The following is a 19,106-nucleotide window of genomic DNA, read 5'->3' as shown; positions in this document are numbered from 1 at the left end:
TGCACTCTTGCCACCTATCAGCTATCCATATCCCAGGTGTAGAGAACTGGGAGGCGGATTTTCTAAGTCGACAGACTTTTCATCCGGGAGAGTGGGAACTCCATCCGGAGGTGTTTGCACAGTTGATTCAACGTTGGGGCAAACCAGAACTGGATCTCATGGCGTATCGCCAGAACGCCTAACTTCCTTGTTACGGATCCAGGTCCAGGGATCCCAAGGCAGCGCTGATAGATGATCTAGCAGCGCCTTGGTCCTTCAACCTGGCTTATGTGTTTCCACCGTTTCCTCTGCTCCCTCGTCTGATTGCCAAAATCAAGCAGGAGAGAGCATCAGTGATTTTGATAGCACCTGCGTGGCCACGCAGGACTTGGTATGCAGATCTGGTGGACATGTCATCCTTTCCACCATGGTCTCTGCCTCTAAGACAGGACCTTCTACTTCAGGGTCCTTTCAACCATCCAAATCTAATTTCTCAGAGACTGACTGCCTGGAGATTGAACGCTTGATTTTATCAAAGCGTGGCTTCTCCGAGTCAGTCATTGATACCCTAATTCAGGGACGGAAGCCTGTCACCAGGAAAATCTATCATAAGATATGGCGTAAATATCTTTATTGGTGTGAATCCAAGGGTTACTCATGGAGTAAAGTCAGGATTCCCAGGATATTATCTTTTCTCCAAGAAGGATTGGAAAAGGGATTGTCAGTTAGTTCCTTAAAGGGACAGATTTCTGCTCTGTCTATTCTTTTGCACAAGCGTCTGGCGGATGTTCCAGACGTTCAGGCGTTTTGTCAGGCTTTAGTTAGAATCAAGCCTGTGTTTAAACCTGTTGCTCCGCCATGGAGTTTAAATTTGGTTCTTAAAGTTCTTCAAGGGGTTCCGTTTGAACCTCTTCATTCCATAGATATCAAGCTTTTATCTTGGAAAGTTCTGTTTTTGATAGCTATTTCCTCGGCTCGTAGAGTTTCCGAGTTATCTGCCTTACAGTGTGATTCCCCTTATCTGATCTTCCATGCAGAAAAGGTAGTTTTGCGTACCAAACCTGGGTTTTTACCTAAGGTGGTATCTAATAAGAATATCAATCAGGAGATCGTTGTTCCGTCACTGTGTCCTAATCCTTCTTCAAAGAAGGAACGTCTATTACACAATCTTGACGTGGTTCGTGCTTTAAAATTTTATTTACAGGCTACTAAAGATTTTCGTCAAACATCTGCTTTGTTTGTTGTCTACTCTGGACAGAGGAGAGGCCAAAAGGCTTCGGCAACTTCTCTTTCTTTTTGGCTAAGGAGTATAATAGGCTTAGCTTATGAGACTGCTGGCCAGCAGCCTCCTGAAAGGATTACGGCTCATTCTACTAGAGCGGTAGCTTCCACATGGGCTTTTAAAAATGAGGCTTCAGTTGAACAGAATTACAAGGCGGCGACTTGGTCTTCGCTTCATACTTTTTCAAAGTTCTATAAATTTGATACTTTTGCTTCTTCGGAGGCTATTTTTGGGAGAAAGGTTTTGCAGGCAGTGGTACCTTCTGTTTAAGTACCTGCCTTGTCCCTCCCTTCATCCGTGTCCTATAGCTTTGGTATTGATATCCCACAAGTAATGGATGATCCGTGGACTGGATACACCTTACAAGAGAAAACATAATTTATGCTTACCTGATAAATTTATTTCTCTTGTGGTGTATCCAGTCCACAGCCCGCCCTGTCATTTTCAGGCAGGTATATTTTATTTTTAAACTACAGTCACCACTGCACCCTAGGGTTTCTCCTTTCTATTGTTTGTCTTTGGTCGAATGACTGGGAGTGGCAGGGAGAGGAGGAGCTATATAGACAGCTCTGCTGTGGGTGGTCCTCTTGCAGCTTCCTGTTGGGAAGGAGAATATCCCACAAGTAATGGATGATCTGTGGACTGGATACACCACAAGAGAAATAAATTTATCCGGTAAGCATAAATTATGTTTTTTGGCACTTTTACCCTCGCCTTCCCATAAGTGTGCGAGGATCCGGCTGTTTTGGATTTCATTTTTTCGATTGAGGGAAGGAGGTGAAGTTCCCTGTATTTCCTATTGCACCTGTCTGACCGGAACTATTCCCTTGGCCACGGCTCCCGTGGGGAGCGCTGAGCAGGAGACACAGAGTGGTGCTGCAGAGGCAGTAGAGACACACCGCGTCACACAGGGTAAGTTAAACCGCAAGCATACTGAAGCGTTTACCAACGGATTCTGTCTTGGACGATTATTACTTCACCACTGGGTAAGCTGCTCGTTTCACTGCAGATCTCCTTGAATGTGTGTGAAAGCAAAGCCTATATATATCTATCTCTCTGCATATCGACGATATTGATCCTAATTTGTGTACACCGTATCTGAATATTAGGGTTCAGCAGGTCTGATTGGGCTAGGCTGGGTAAGTGCAACGCTACCGACCGTATATACACTAAATATAAAGGCAACACGTTAAGCATGGTTATTGAAATTGGAGTGGTTCATTTTCAACTGCAAACTATTATGCTTAGAGGATTAACTTTTTGTTATAAATAATAGATCCTTTAACATCATCCTATAAAATAAACTTTCTAATTTAATCCTATTATCAAATGTTCTTCTATCTTTTGGAATCTTTATTTGAAATGCAAGTTTAGATGCCGGCCCATTTTTGGTGAACAACCTAGGTTGTCCTTGCTGATTGGTGGATAAATTCATCCACCAATCAAATCAAAGGGTGAAACGCGCGTAGCTGGAACGCTAATTCTTACTGAGGGCTACAGCTGAGCCCTTCAGAACCAAGCCGGTCAAAAGACAACAAGAAATAACAGTGCATAGATTGACACACTCGTTGTGGGTTTGTAACAAAATACCATGAGGAAAGTGCATGTAAGTATCGATTAGCGGAAACTACAATCAAGGTAAACTGCTTCTCTGATTGTTACAAATGTTGCCGTAATTTGCCTAGCAAGGTATGCGGAAGTTCGATAATCCAAAGCCCTAATTCCTTGAGGCACAATATACAGAAACAAGCAGCCATTCAACAGATACACTCTGCTCATAAAATTACATGCACCAACAATATTAACGAGCATCATATACGAACCCCTAGAGTGTTCAGTCTCTCTATTGGCACTTATATTATGACGAACATTTTAAGCCCTTTTTCAAACTCACAATTACCAGTATAATGGACTAATGGTATAGTACATACATTGGAGATTACTACTTCTTGGGATATTACCATGGTCTCTAACTGCTGAACTTTTTAGCTATGAGGAAATAGGTTTGTGCACTATTAAGTGGGCCCACGTTCGTTAGCTTGTATATAATTAATTGTCCAGAGCCAGCTAAATAAATCATATGATTATGTAATGATAATTTTCTCTGTATATTATTCTTCATCATTATGATGTACAATGTTTAACATAATTATTAATTATATTTATTGTTTGCTTAGTGATTAAGGAAAGGGAGCTCTTATAATACACCACTAGTACTTGGATACTAACACTATACTCTGGTGCCGGATAAAGGGAACTGTGTAGTGTGGGATAGTCCCGCACTATTTTCCTCTTCCTTATTTTTTTTATATATATATATATACACACACACACACACATGTTGCTCGTGGAGGCTGCCATGTTTACAAACGTCTGAGCTTGCTCTGAAAAGTCCCAACTTTACCAGCACGCTGGAAACACTGGGGCTTATGTCATCAGAGCTCTGAGGGAACGGCCAGCTCCTCACTGTCAAGTGTTCACAGAACGCTCCAAGCAAGTCCCAGTTCGCTTGGAGCGCTTGCACAACGCGGCTTTAGAGGGGTCAGGGAGGGATCAGGGGGTGGGATGTGTCAGGTGGGAGGCTGATCTCTACACTAAAGCTAAAATTAACCCTACAAGCTACCTAACTAACCCCTTCACTGCTGGGCATAATACAAGTGTGGTGCTCAGCGGCAAATAGCGGCCTCTTAATTATCAAAAATCAATACCAAAGCCATATATGTCTGCTATTTCTGAACAAAGAGTATCCCAGAGAAGCATTTACAACCATTTTTGCCATAGCTGTTTGTAAATAATTTCAGTGAGAAACCTAAAGTTTGTGAAAAAGTTAACATTTATTTTATTTGATCGCATTTGGCGGTAATAGGTAATATGGTGGCATGAAATATACCAAAATGGGCCTAGATCAATACTTTGGGTTGTCTACTACACTATACTAAAGCTAAAATTGACCCTACAAGTGTCCTACAAGCTACCTAAGTAACCCCTTCACTGCTGGGCCTAATACAAGTGTGGTGCGCAGAGGCATTTAGCGGTCTTCTAATTACCAAAAAGTTATGCCAAAGCCATAAATGTCTGCTATTTCTGAACAAAAGGGATCCCAGAGAAGCATTCACAACCATTTTGCCATAATAGCACAAGCTATTTGTAAATAATTTCAGTGAGAAACAAAAGTTTGTGAATAAGTTTGTGAAAAAGTTAACTATTGTTTTTATTTGATCGCATTTGGCGGTAAAATGGTGGCATGAAATATACCAAAATGGTCCTAGATCAAAACTTTGGGTTGTCTACTAAAATATATATATATATATATATATATATATATATATATATATATATATATATATATATATATATATATATATATATACACACACATGTCAAGGGATATTCAGGGATTCCTGACAGATATGAGTGTTACAATGTAACTACCGCTAATTTTGAAAAAAAAAAATGGTTTTGAAATAGCAAAGTGCTACTTGTACTTATTGCCCTATAACTTGCAAAAAAAGCAAAGAACATGTAAACATTGGTTATTTCTAAACTCAGGACAAAATTTAGAAACTATTTAGCATGGGTGTTTTATGGTGGTTGTAGATGTGTAACAGATTTTGGGGGTCAAAGTTATAATATGTGTGGGTACAGTAAATGAGTAAGATAAAAATTACAGCTAAACACAAACAAATATAAAAATAGCCCTGGTCCTTAAGGGTAAGAAATTGAAAAATTATGTGGTCCTTAAGAGGTTAAATGTGCTCCCATATGCATTAAAAAGGACTCTTTTGAATAGTAAGTGATACACATATAGCCTGTCTAGGTGTACATTGCCAGATAATTTGCATCCGTTAAATTTTGCTACTATTTACAGATTCAGTTGTAATTTTTTTTTTATTATAAAAATTAATGTTAACATACATTTATTATGTACATAATTATTCTTTTAGTTGTCCTAGTCACCAGTTGGAGATGCTGTAATTTGTAGCATAAATAAAAAATTTAAAAAAAAAAAAATCTCATACATTGTGCTTTTCTTCTGCAGGTCTACATTTGTATGGATCCCATAAATAAAATATCCATCGAAACTGACACAGATGATAGTGAATGTTCTGACCTTGATGAAGACATACTTGAATCCAAACTTAAAAGTGTAAATATTACTGCAAACTCATTGCCTTTCTTGACAGACTTTAGGCCAGGTAAGGTAAAAAATATTTGTCATGACAAACACAAAAAAGACTTTGGTTTATCACAGGCCAAGATGAAATATGTTAAAGGGATATTTTAACCCAAAAATGTTCTTTTGTAATGCATACAATTTTAAGAATGTTTGCTATTATATTATCAAATTTGCTTTGTTCCCATGGCATTATTTTTTTTTAAGAGATGCCTAGGTAGGTGTCTGAAGCATTACATGGCAGAAAACAGTGCTGACATCTAACGCTCTTGCTAGTGTATAACATTTTATAATAGAGCATACAATTTTAAACAAGTTTCTAATTTACTTGGAACGTCCTAACTTTTCCGGGGTCCTGCTCCTTCATGCTTTTCAAAAAAGGAAAATCCGACTGGAGGGCATAACTAGCATTATAGGCATAGCCCCATGATCTGATCCCAGCGTTAAAGTCCTTTTTACATGAAATGTTTTTATTGGAACTTTGTTCCAATCTTCAACACTTGCTCCCGTCATATTGAGGTTAAACAAATTATCTGTTTAACGGTCATCACTGAATGTTTGAACTTAACCTACACACCTAAATTATAGTTTAGATCTCAATTTAAGTTTCACTTCTAAGGGGCCGTATTATCAAGCTCCATAACAGCAGTCTAAAGACTGCTGCTCCATAACTTGTCAGCCTGCTCTGAGGCTGCGGACATCAATCTGCTTGATCCTATACAATCGGGCTGATTGATACACCCTGCCACGAATCTGTAGGGGGTGGCATTGCACAAGCAGTTCACAAGAACTGCTTGTGCAATGATAAATGCCGACAGCGTATACTGTCGGCATTTATCGATGTGCGGCGGACGATACGCTACATCAGATCATATGTCCGCTCGTACTTTCAGAAATAGGCCCCATAGGGGCCTATTTATGAAAGGTTTTGCGAACCTGATCCGACAGTGCGGATTAGGTCCGCAAGATCTCGCTGAATGCGGAGAGCAATACGATCTCCGCATTTAACATTGCACCAGCAGCTCACAAGAGCTGCTGGTGCAACGCCGCCCCCTGCTGACTTGCGGCCAATCGGCCACCAGCAGAGAGGTGTCAATCAACTCGATCGGGTTGATTTCCGGCGATTCCTGTCCGCCTCATCAGAGCAGGCGGACAGGTTATGGAGCAGCAGTCTTTAGACCGCTGCTTCATAACTGCTGTTTCTGGCGAGTCTGAAGAATCAACACAGTAAATTTGACACTACTCCCCATACTGGTTACCTCAAAGTATATTTGAAGACTCTAGAGCATTGTGATTACTTAAATATGGAAAAGACACCCTCTAGACAGGCATGTATCTCCCACTTAAAGAGGGAGGACTAGGCGCCCTTATTTTCAACTTTACAGTCTGATTGTTTTTACACCGTACTGTGGAGTGGTGCAGCTGAAACCCAAGCCAGTGTAAAATTTGGGTACAATTGAAACACTTGCTTACAGGCCTCCCTTAGCTTGAAAGCCTCTGCTGGTTACGCGAGAGGAACTCTTCCTAAACAAATAGCACAATGACATATTATTGCTGAGACATGGTCCAAAATATTCCATAGTCACCCCCAAATCTCATCAATCCCATCTCTCATCACACATATCTTACATAATTCTGCCTTTCTCCTGCAGAGCCAACTAATATTTTTAGATTCCAATAGAATCAAAATTAGAGGTAGTTCCAACATAAACAATCACACCTAATTAAAATGTGGGGGATGTTTTTTTTTTTTTTTTTTTTTTTTTTTTTGTAAATGGCTATGTTTCTATCAGGTGACATACTTTATAAATAGACACAAATACAGACCAAAACTAACTAGGTAACTAAAAGATTATCAAAACTGCTCTTTTGTATTTTCTTAAAAAAATTCCTCCGTTTCCTATCACCTCCTAACTTTTTAAAATCCCCAGTAGTTACTACCCTATATGAAAAGCTGGAATAACAACTTTACACCCACAATACCTTGTGATAAATGGCACAATACATTTCAGTGGTCTGCCAAGTCAGCTCTATAATCAGTGTTACTAGAAACCAATATAAAACTAGTTTTTGAGATAATACCTAACACTGCAAAAATTAAATGACCTTTCAGTGGTCATGAAATAGGTGGTGGCGGATTTGCAATGCACTGGCTCTCTATACCATATATGGTGGACATGCCAGTCTATCCAAAACGTTTAAACCAACATCTTAACTTATAAAAAATGGTTTAATGATCACATTTTTTTATTTCATTTTTGTCTCCAGACCTCAAGTGCTTATTATCTGCACTAAGCAACTGATCCCCAGACATTAAAGATGTTTAGCTATTCCAACAGTGTTGGAATGGCATACACAAGTGAAAGGGATATAAAACACAATCCTTTTCTTTTATAGTTCAGATAGATCTTATTTGATTTTAAACAGCTTTCCAATGTACTTTTATGATCTATTTTGTTTGTTCTCTTGGTATTGAAATGGATACCTACAGTAGGTAGACTCAAGAGCTGCTGATTGGTGGCTCCATATATATGCCTCGTCATTGGCTTTCAGTTAGCTCCTAGTAGTGCATTGCTGCTTCTTCCACAAAGGATACAAAGAGAATAAAGCACATTAGATAATAGAAGTAAATTGGAAAGTTGTTTAAAATTGCATTCTCTGATTCATGAAAGAAAATATTAGGTTTCATGTCCCTTTTTAAAAAATATTATCGCTAGAATACTTTTACTTTTTTAGTATGGATCAAATGAACACATACCATGCTTTACCATTAATATAGGAACCCTTTATATTATATTTTACGTAGAGTGTGTTTGCAGTTTTTCACTATTGTAGAAATATGCACCATATAAATGTAACTGACACTTATTATACTAGGAATATACATTTCCACTTTCCGTGCGTATGTTGGAACCAGAACCGAAACTATTCATGCCATGTGTTATTTGAGTTTCATATGTTTAATAAGTATAATATTTAAGATTATACTTTATCAAGTGTCATTTAATGTGTTTCAATGTTTATAGAGGAGTTGCTAGCATAAGTTTTGTATATTTATCTGGCATTTTAAGTTCTTGCTACAAATTACAGCCTAACAGTTCCTTTCTTTTATATTGTTCTTGTATTTGGTCATGCTTGGTACTCAAATTTTTCGACAAGACTGACACCCCTAGACATTAGACTATACTTTAAATATAGTATATGTTACTATCAATATGTAGTGGGTGATGTATCACAGAAGTGAAACTGTTTTTTCCTACTACTAAAACCGGGCTATTTTAATATCAAAATCCATATAAATAAAGCAATTTTTTTTTAAAAAAACAGCAACATTTAAATGGTTAAAGCATGTTTATTATTTTGTCCACAGATATGCCGTGTCTTGCAAAATATGCTGTTGATGGTCAGTTATATAGAGCAAAGTTGCAGTCATTTATTAATTGTGATCCTGTACAATTTGTAGTCGAGTTTGTAGATTATGGATCTACAACTATTTTGGACACTAACAGGTAAGACATACTATTCCCATTACATTTGTTTTATTGTTGGTTTCCTTTATCTTACCTTCATTTTTCTTTTAATGCCATTTTAAGACCAAAAAAAAATTTATGAAAATGTGTAAAAAGTAACATTTGCATATGTTTACCTGAATTGTAGATTGTATGATAACAGTAATGCTTTTGAAATTCAGAGAGAGAAGCAATCTGCCAGGAACAAACTGTGCAGTGGTTTTTTTTTTCTATGGCCCAATTACCACCTGTGGATTCATTATTTGTTTAATCATTACACTGCGGAGTAACCATTCTCCTATTTTAGGCCATTACAAAATCCAATTGATAAAGCTCTGCATCTGTTTACTAAGCGCCGCAAGCTTGGGCTACACATATTGTTGCGTGCTGTGACAGCAGCATGTTGCACTTTGACTTAACCTGCTCAATGGAAAACTGAATTGTTACATTTTACAGTGTTTTTCACAGTTTAAAAGTTACATAAATATAAATAAAAACCCTCAGGAATAATATAGAGCAATGTAGAGCTCTCCCTTTGTATTGTGAACGCTAAACTGAAGTGCATGTTACAGCTTGTCAAGAAGACCACAATATCACTGATCTGTGAATGTGCACCACTTCTATCACAGGGTACAAGAAAACTTAAATTCCAAGATGGCAGCACTGAAAGATGTACAATTTAACTAACAAGCACTTTTGAAGTTTTAACATAAGAGAATAGCCTTGAAGAGAGCTGTAGGTAGAGGAGGAAAAACAATAGCATGGCAAGTAGCATCCATGCTACTGTAGTTGTACCCAACATATTAAAGGGACATTATACACTAGATTTTTCTTTGCATAAATGTTTTGTAGATGATCCATTTATATAGCCCGTACAGCTTTATTTTTAAAAAATTTTTATAGTTTTTGCTTATTTTTAAATAACATTGCTCTGATTTTCAGACTCCTAACCAAGCCCCAAAGTTTTAGGAGAATACTGATGTATACCTACTCCAGTTTGCTCCTGTTTGTGTAAAGGGTCTTTTCATAGGAAGAGGGGGGGGGGGGGGAGTGTCTGCTTTTCCCACTTGCAGTGGGTGTTCCTGCTACCTGTCATGTTCCGGTGTATATGCGCTCAGGACACAGACCCTCGGGGCAGTAGTAGGGAATTGGAGACACCGACCCCTGACCCGGGGAAGAGTATCCTGGACGTGGATAGATGATATTCTGTGATTTATAGTTGCAAGAAGTTATTGTAGAATTCATGGAGAGTGAAACATATGTATACAATATATTCTGGCTTCAATGAAAACATAAATTGATACTGTGACATAGTTAATAGGAGTAGCTGCGGAATTGATGAGTGGAAAAATATAGCAATGTAAGATGTTCAGGCTTCAGAGTAAACTGGTAGAAGATTGACTCATAGATGCAAACTAAGGTTTGTTGCAGGTTCACAGTACATAATATTATATAAAGCAGTATGTCAGTAATAAGCAGAGCAGCACAGGTGATAAAGTTGCAAGTTTAAGGCATTAAATACTGTTTGTGCATATATTGGAGAATCACAGGAAAGCTGTTTAACTGAACATATAGATGCAAAATTCTGAATATATTATCATATTTGGAGAAGGATATTTCTCCAACATAGGTGTGTCCGGTCCACGGCGTCATCCTTACTTGTGGGATATTCTCTTCCCCAACAGGAAATGGCAAAGAGCCCAGCAAAGCTGGTCACATGATCCCTCCTAGGCTCCGCCTACCCCAGTCATTCTCTTTGCCGTTGTACAGGCAACATCTCCACGGAGATGGCTTAGAGTTTTTTAGTGTTTAACTGTAGTTTTTATTATTCAATCAAGAGTTTGTTATTTTAAAATAGTGCTGGTATGTACTATTTACTCAGAAACAGAAAAGAGATGAAGATTTCTGTTTGTATGAGGAAAATGATTTTAGCACCGTAACTAAAATCCATGGCTGTTCCACACAGGACTGTTGAGAGCAATTAACTTCAGTTGGGGGAACAGTGTGCAGTCTCTTACTGCTTGAGGTATGACACATTCTAACAAGACGATGTAATGCTGGAAGCTGTCATTTTCCCTATGGGATCCGGTAAGCCATTTTTATTAAGATAGTAAATAAGGGCTTCACAAGGGCTTATTAAGACTGTAGACTTTTTCTGGGCTAAATCGATTCATTATTAACACATATTTAGCCTTGAGGAATCATTTAATCTGGGTATTTTGATAAGATTATATCGGCAGGCACTGTTTTAGACACCTTATTCTTTAGGGACTTTCCCTAATCATTGTCAGAGCCTCATTTTCGCGCCGGTATGGCGCACTTGTTTTTGAGAACAATGGCATGCAGCTGCATGTGTGTGGAGCTCTGATACATAGAAAAGTCTTTCTGAAGGCATCATTTGGTATCGTATTCCCCTTTGGGCTTGGTTGGGTCTCAGCAAAGCAGATTCCAGGGACTGTAAAGGGGTTAAATATAAAAACGGCTCCGGTTCCGTTATTTTAAGGGTTAAAGCTTCCAAATTTGGTGTGCAATACTTTTAAGGCTTTAAGACACTGTGGTGAAATTTTGGTGAATTTTGAACAATTCCTTCATACTTTTTCGCAATTGCAGTAATAAAGTGTGTTTAGTTTAAAATTTAAAGTGACAGTAACGGTTTTATTTTAAAACGTTTTTTGTGCTTTGTTATCAAGTTTATGCCTGTTTAACATGTCTGAACTACCAGATAGATTGTGTTCTGACTGTGGGGAAACCAAGGTTCCTTCTCATTTAACTATATGTATTTTATGTCATAAAAAAATTTAGTAAAAATGATGCCCAAGATGATTCCTCAAGTGAGGGGAGTAAGCATGGTACTGCATCATCCCCTCCTTCGTCTACACCAGTCTTGCCCATACAGGAGGCCCCTAGTACATCTAGTGCGCCAATACTCCTTACTATGCAACATTTAACGGCTGTAATGGATAATTCTATCAAAAACATTTTAGCCAATATGCCCACTTATCAGCGAAAGCGCGACTGCTCTGTTTTAGAAAATTCTGTAGAGCATGAGAACGCTGATGATATGGTTTCTGAAGGGCCCCTACACCAGTCTGAGGGGGCCAGGGAGGTTTTGTCTGAGGGAGAAATTTCAGATTCAGGAAACATTTCTCAACAAGCTGAACCTGATGTGATTACTTTTAAATTTAAGTTGGAACATCTCCGCGCTCTGCTTAAGGAGGTGTTATCCAATTTGGATGATTGTGATTATCTGGTCATTCCAGAACCACTATGTAAAATGGAAAAGTTCTTAGAGGCCCCGGGGCCCCCCGAAGCTTTTCCTATATCCAAGCGGGTGGCGTACATTGTTAGTAAAGAATGGGACAGGCCCGGTATACCTTTAGTACCTCCCCCCATATTTATAAAATTGTTTTCCTATAGTCGACCCCAGAAAGGACTGATGGCAGACAGTCCCCAAGGTCGAGGGGGCGGTTTCTACTCTACACAAGCGCGCCACTATACCCATAGAAGATAGTTGTGCTTTCCAAGATCCTATGGATAAAAAATTAGAAGGTCTGCTAAAGATGTTTGTTCAGCAAGGTTCCCTTCTACAACCAATTGCATGCATTGTCCCTGTCACTGCAGCCGCGTGTTTCTAGTTTGATGAGCTAGGAAAGGCGATTATTAGTAATTCTTCTTCTTATGAGGAGATTATGGACAGAATTCGTGCTCTTAAATTGGCTAATTCTTTCACCCTAGACGCCACCTTGCAATTGGCTAGGTTAGCGGCGAAAAAATTCTGGGTTTGCTATTGTGGCGCAGAGCGCTTTGGTTAAAATCTTGGGCAGCGGATGCGTCTTCCAAGAACAAATTGCTTGACATTCCTTTCAAGGGGAAAACACTCTTTGGCCCTGACTTGAAAGAGATTATCTCTGATATCACTGGGGGCAAGGGCCACGCCCTTCCTCAGGATAGGTCTTTTCAAGACCAAAAATAAACCTAAGTTTCGTCCCTTTCGCAGAAACGGATCAGCCCCAAGGGCTACGTCCTCTAAGCAGGAAGGTAATACTTCTCAAGCCAATCCAGCCTGGAGACCTATGCAAGGCTGGAACAAAGGAAAGCAGGCCAGGAAACCTGCCACTGCTACCAAGACAGCATGAAATGCGGGCCCCCGATCCGGGACCGGATCTGGTGGGGGGCAGACTCTCTCTCTTCGCTCAGGCTGGGGCAAGAGATGTTCTGGATCCTTGGGCGCTAGAAATAGTCTCCCAAGGTTATTCTCTGGAGTTCAAGGGGCTTCCTCCAAGGGGGAGGTTCCTCAGGTCTCAGTTGTCTTCAGACCACATAAGAAGACAGGCATTCTTACATTGGGTAGAAGACCTGCTAAAAATTGGAGTGATTCATCCTGTTCCATTAGGAGAACAAGGGATGGGGTTCTACTCCAATCTGTTCATAGTTCCCAAAAAAGAGGGAACGTTCAGACCAATCTTAGATCTCAAGATCTTGAACAAGTTTCTCAAGGTTCCATCGTTCAAGATGGAAACCATTCGAACACTTCTTCCTTCCATCCAGGAAGGTCAATTCATGACCAAGGTGGATTTCAAGGATGCGTATCTACATATTCCTATCCACAAGGAACATCATCGGTTCCTAAGGTTTGCATTCCTGGACAAGCATTTCCAGTTCGTGGCGTTTTCTTTCGGATTAGCCACTGCTCCTAGGATTTTCTCATAGGTACTAGGGTCCCTTCTGGCGGTGCTAAGACCAAGGGGCATTGCTGTAGTACCTTACTTGGACGACATTCTGATTCGAGCGTCGTCCCTTCCTCAAGTAAAGGCTCACACGGACATTGTCCTGGCCTTTCTCAGATCTCACGGATGGAAAGTGAACATGGAAAAGAGTTCTCTATCTCCGTCAACGAGGGTTCCCTTCTTGGGAACTATAATAGACTCCTTAGAAATGAGGATTTTTCTGACAGAAGCCAGAAAAACAAAACTTCTGGACTCTTGTCGGATACTTCATTCCGTTCCTCTTCCTTCCATAGCGCAGTGCATGGAAGTGATAGGTTTGATGGTAGCGGCAATGGACATAGTTCCTTTTGTGCGCATTCATCTAAGACCATTACAACTGTTCATGCTCAGTCAGTGGAATGGGGACTATTCAGACTTGTCTCCGAAGATACAAGTAAATCAGAGGACCAGAGACTCATTCCGTTGGTGGCTGTCCCTGGACAACCTGTCACAAGGGATGACCTTCCGCAGACCAGAGTGGGTCATTGTCACGACCGACGCCAGTCTGATGGGCTGGGGCGCGGTCTGGGGATCCCTGAAAGCTCAGGGTCTTTGGTCTCGGGTAGAATCTCTTCTACCGATAAATATTCTGGAACTGAGAGCGATATTCAATGCTCTCAAAGCTTGGCCTCAGCTAGCGAGGGCCAAGTTCATACATCAACCATCAGGGGGGAACAAGGAGTTCCCTAGCGATGGAAGAAGTGACCAAAATCATTCTATGGGCGGAGTCTCACTCCTGCCACCTGTCTGCTATCCACATCCCAGGAGTGGAAAATTGGGAAGCGGATTTTCTGAGTCGTCAGACATTGCATCCGGGGGAGTGGGAACTCCATCCGGAAATCTTTGCCCAAGTCACTCAACCGTGGGGCATTCCAGACATGGATCTGATGGCCTCTCGTCAGAACTTCAGAGTTCCTTACTACGGGTACAGATCCAGGGATCCCAAGGCGGCTCTAGTGGATGCACTAGTAGCACCTTGGACCTTCAAACTAGCTTATGTGTTCCCGCCGTTTCCTCTCATCCCCAGGCTGGTAGCCAGGATCAATCAGGAGAGGGCGTCGGTGATTTTGATAGCTCCTGCGTGGCCACGCAGGACTTGGTATGCAGATCTGGTGAATATGTCATCGGCTCCACCATGGAAGCTACCTTTGAGACGAGACCTTCTTGTTCTAGGTCCGTTCGACCCACTCCAGCTGACTGCTTGGAGATTGAACGCTTGATCTTATCAAAGCGAGGGTTCTCAGATTCTGTTATTAATACTCTTGTTCAGGCCTGAAAGCCTGTAACCAGAAAAATTACCACATAATTTGGTATATCTGTTGGTGTGAATCTGCAGGATTCCCTTGGGACAAGGTTAAGATTCCTAAGAGTCTATCCTTCCTTCGAGAAGGATTGGAAAAAGGATTATCTGCAAGTTCCTTGATGGGACAGATTTCTGCCTTGTCTGTGTTACTTCACAAAAAGCTGGCAGCTGTGCCAGATGTTCTAGCCTTTGTTCAGGCTCTGGTTAGAATCAAGCCTGTTTACAAAATTTTGACTCCTCCTTGGAGTCTCAACCTAGTTCTTTCAGTTCTTCAGGGGGTTCCGTTTGAACCCTTACATTCCGTTGATATTAAGTTATTATCTTGGAAAGTTTTGTTTTTGGTTGCAATTTCTTCTGCTAGAAGAGTTTCAGAATTATCTGCTCTGCAGTGTTCTTCTCCTTATCTGGTGTTCCATGCAGATAAGGTGGTTTTGCGTACTAAACCTGGTTTTCTTCCAAAAGTTGTTTCTAACAAAAACATTAACCAGGAGATAGTTGTGCCTTCTTTGTGTCCTAATCCAGTTTCAAAGAAGGAACGTTTGTTGCACAACTTGGATGTAGTTCGTGCTCTCAAATTTTACTTAGCAGCTACTAAGGATTTCAGACAAACTTTGTCTTTGTTTGTTGTTTATTCTGGTAAACGGAGAGGTCAAAAAGCAACTTCTACCTCTCTCTCCTTCTGGATTAAAAGCATTATCCGATTGGCTTATGAGACTGCCGGACGGCAGCCTCCTGAAAGAATCACAGCTCACTCCACTAGGGCTGTGGCTTCCACATGGGCCTTCAAGAACGAGGCTTCTGTTGATCAGATATGTAAGGCAGCGACTTGGTCTTCACTGCACACTTTTTCTAAATTTTACAAATTTGATAATTTTGCTTCTTCTGAGGCTAATTTTGGGAGAAAGGTTTTGCAAGCCGTGGTGCCTTCCATTTAGGTGACCTGATTTGCTCCCTCCCTTCATCCGTTTCCTAAAGCTTTGGTATTGGTTCCCACAAGTAAGGATGACGCCGTGGACCGGACACACCTATGTTGGAGAAAACAGAATTTATGTTTACCTGATAAATTACTTTCTCCAACGGTGTGTCCGGTCCACGGCCCGCCCTGGTTTTTTTAATCAGGTCTGATAATTTATTTTCTTTAACTACAGTCACCACGGTAACATATGGTTTCTCCTATGCAAATATTCCTCCTTAACGTCGGTCGAATGACTGGGGTAGGCGGAGCCTAGGAGGGATCATGTGACCAGCTTTGCTGGGCTCTTTGCCATTTCCTGTTGGGGAAGAGAATATCCCACAAGTAAGGATGACGCCGTGGACCGGACACACCGTTGGAGAAAGTAATTTATCAGGTAAACATAAATTCTGTTTTCAGCTATGACAACTTGTAGCAGCGAATAGTTATAAAGTTCTGAGTAAGATGCTGGTGTAGTAATTAGAGAGTGATTATAACCAAATGCATACTTGTAATTCAGAATAAGTCCAGAGCTTTAAGTAGTAGTGTCCAGGAAACAAAATGGATTTATATGGATACTTGCGGTTAGATGATTTTAAGCATAGCTAAAAGGAAAGGTTGTAGTTTGAATATGCTGGTAAAAGCCATGCTGGAACAGTCAAAGACCTCTGTTCTGGAACAAAACTTTAAAGCTAATGCAATGCACCTTAGGCCTGAGATGGTCTAAAAAGAGGCTGAGGGAATCAGGTGCACGAATGATTAATTAGGCAGGTAAGTTGAATGCAGATACTGCCCAAACCAGCATGATTGTCAGTAGCAGGGAAAGCAATCTTAAAGGGACAGTGATATCAGGCAGGCATATGTTACACTACCTTTTTAACAGAGCTAAACTGGGAGCTTCTAAGTAACTTTTTAAACAGTTTTATACTGGATTTTTAGATCAGTATCTGTGCATATTATTCTTAAAAGTAGTGTCTATTATATGCAGTTATATGAAAATTGATGCACACTGTCCCTTTAATGTCCCTTTCAGTTATGCTCAGGAGCCGCAAGGATATTTTCTTTCATAAGATGGTGAAAGTCCATGGTCCATTACTCTTGGGATTCAATTCCCGGCCACTAGAAGGATGTAAATATACCCATCAGTCCAAGAGCTTTTAATTCCTCCTGACTCTCTGATATCTCAGTTTTATCTTTGCCTCCACAGGAGAAGATGAACAATTGAAGTTCTCCGGGTTCTTTGTTGAAAGGGGTTCTGAGACCCATTTCCCCCTCAAAGAACTGCTAGAGGGGAGTATGGAGTAGTGGGTAGTAACAAAATTACACCCTATGGAAGTTAGTCTCAAGCCTGCCACAAGTGTTGTGGGGACCTGTCCCTTAGCCTCCAAAGTATTTTCTACAGCTATTAAAGGGACAGTCTACCATAGAATTGTTATTGTTTTAAAAGATAGATAATCCCTTTATTACCCATTCCCCAGTTTTGCATAACCAACACAGTTATATTAATATACTTTTTACCTCTGTGATTACCTTGTATCTAGGAACCTTCTTCCAGCCCCCTGATCACATGACTGTGACTGTTTATTATCTATTGTCTTAAATTTAGCATTGTTTTTTGCTAAATTTTAAATAACCCCCTGTGCCTGAACACAGTGTTATCTATATGGCCCACGTGTACTTTCTGTCTTTTTGTGTTGAAAAGAGATTTAAAAAGTATGTGATAAGAGGCAGCCCTCAAAGGCTTAGAAATTAGCATATGAGCCTACCTATGTTTAAACGTAAATTGGAAAGTTGATTAAAATTAAAAGTCCTATCTGAATAATGAAAGTTTAATTTATACTAGACTGTACCTTTAAGCATGGGTGCATTTCAGGTAAATAATTAAACTTGTGCACTCACATAGCCCACAGCTATTAGCAGATACATGTTCAGAGTGTTTTTTTTTACTCTAACTAAGAGAACTACTATTCATCTAAGGATGGTACTTTTTTTCCATTAATTCTATACATGAAAAATTGCAGTCCTTCCATAGAAAGGCCTTACAAGAAGTAAGTTTTCTGTTTTACTTGTGTAGCTTCAGCTTCTTCACTTTGGCCAGATCTAATGTCAGATTATTTTTCTTGATGAAGATCTTAAAGATTCTAAAAACTGTGTTTCTCCAACATAGGTGTGTCCGGTCCACGGCGTCATCCTTACTTGTGGGATATTCTCTTCCCCAACAGGAAATGGCAAAGAGCCCAGCAAAGCTGGTCACATGATCCCTCCTAGGCTCCGCCTACCCCAGTCATTCTCTTTGCCGTTGTACAGGCAACATCTCCACGGAGATGGCTTAGAGTTTTTTAGTGTTTAACTGTAGTTTTTTATTATTCAATCAAGAGTTTGTTATTTTGAAATAGTGCTGGTATGTACTATTTACTCAGAAACAGAAAAGAGATGAAGATTTCTGTTTGTATGAGGAAAATGATTTTAGCAACCGTAACTAAAATCCATGGCTGTTCCACACAGGACTGTTGAGAGCAATTAACTTCAGTTGGGGGAACAGTGTGCAGTCTCTTGCTGCTTGAGGTATGACACATTCTAACAAGACGATGTAATGCTGGAAGCTGTCATTTTCCCTATGGGATCCGGTAAGCCATGTTTATTACGATCGTAAATAAGGGCTTCACAAGGGCTTATTAAGACTGTAGACTTTTCTGGGCTAAATCGATTCATTATTAACACATATTTAGCCTTGAGGAATCATTTTATCTGGGTATTTTGATATAATAATATCGGCAGGCACTGTATTAGACACCTTATTTCTTAGGGGCTTTCCCAAAGCATAAGCAGAGCCTCATTTTCGCGCCGGTGTGGCGCACTTGTTTTTGAGAGGCATGGCATGCAGTCGCATGTGAGAGGAGCTCTGATACTTAGAAAAGACTTTCTGAAGGCGTCATTTGGTATCGTATTCCCCTTTGGGTTTGGTTGGGTCTCAGCAAAGCAGATACCAGGGACTGTAAAGGGGTTAAAGTTTTAAAACGGCTCCGGTTCCGTTATTTTAAGGGTTAAAGCTTCCAAATTTGGTGTGCAATACTTTTAAGGCTTTAAGACACTGTGGTGAAAATTTGGTGAATTTTGAACAATTCCTTCATGTTTTTTCGC

General features: G+C 40.2%; 1 protein-coding gene across 1 annotated transcript in view; it reads left to right on the top strand.

Annotated features, from left to right (window-relative positions):
• RNF17 (ring finger protein 17) overlaps positions 1-19,106 on the top strand; it is a 514,511-nt gene that overhangs the window by 443,542 nt on the left and 51,863 nt on the right. Inside the window, exons 15-16 of the mRNA XM_053705579.1 lie at positions 5,301-5,457; positions 8,806-8,944. Of these exons, the coding sequence (XP_053561554.1) occupies positions 5,301-5,457; positions 8,806-8,944 (296 nt within the window). The remainder of the gene's footprint in view (positions 1-5,300; positions 5,458-8,805; positions 8,945-19,106) is intronic.

This window comes from Bombina bombina, chromosome 3 (assembly GCF_027579735.1).
Source record: "Bombina bombina isolate aBomBom1 chromosome 3, aBomBom1.pri, whole genome shotgun sequence".
Classification (NCBI taxonomy): Eukaryota; Metazoa; Chordata; class Amphibia; order Anura; family Bombinatoridae; genus Bombina; species Bombina bombina.
The sequence above is the reverse complement of the archived record's forward strand: the minus strand, read 5'-3'. Positions and strand labels throughout refer to the sequence as shown.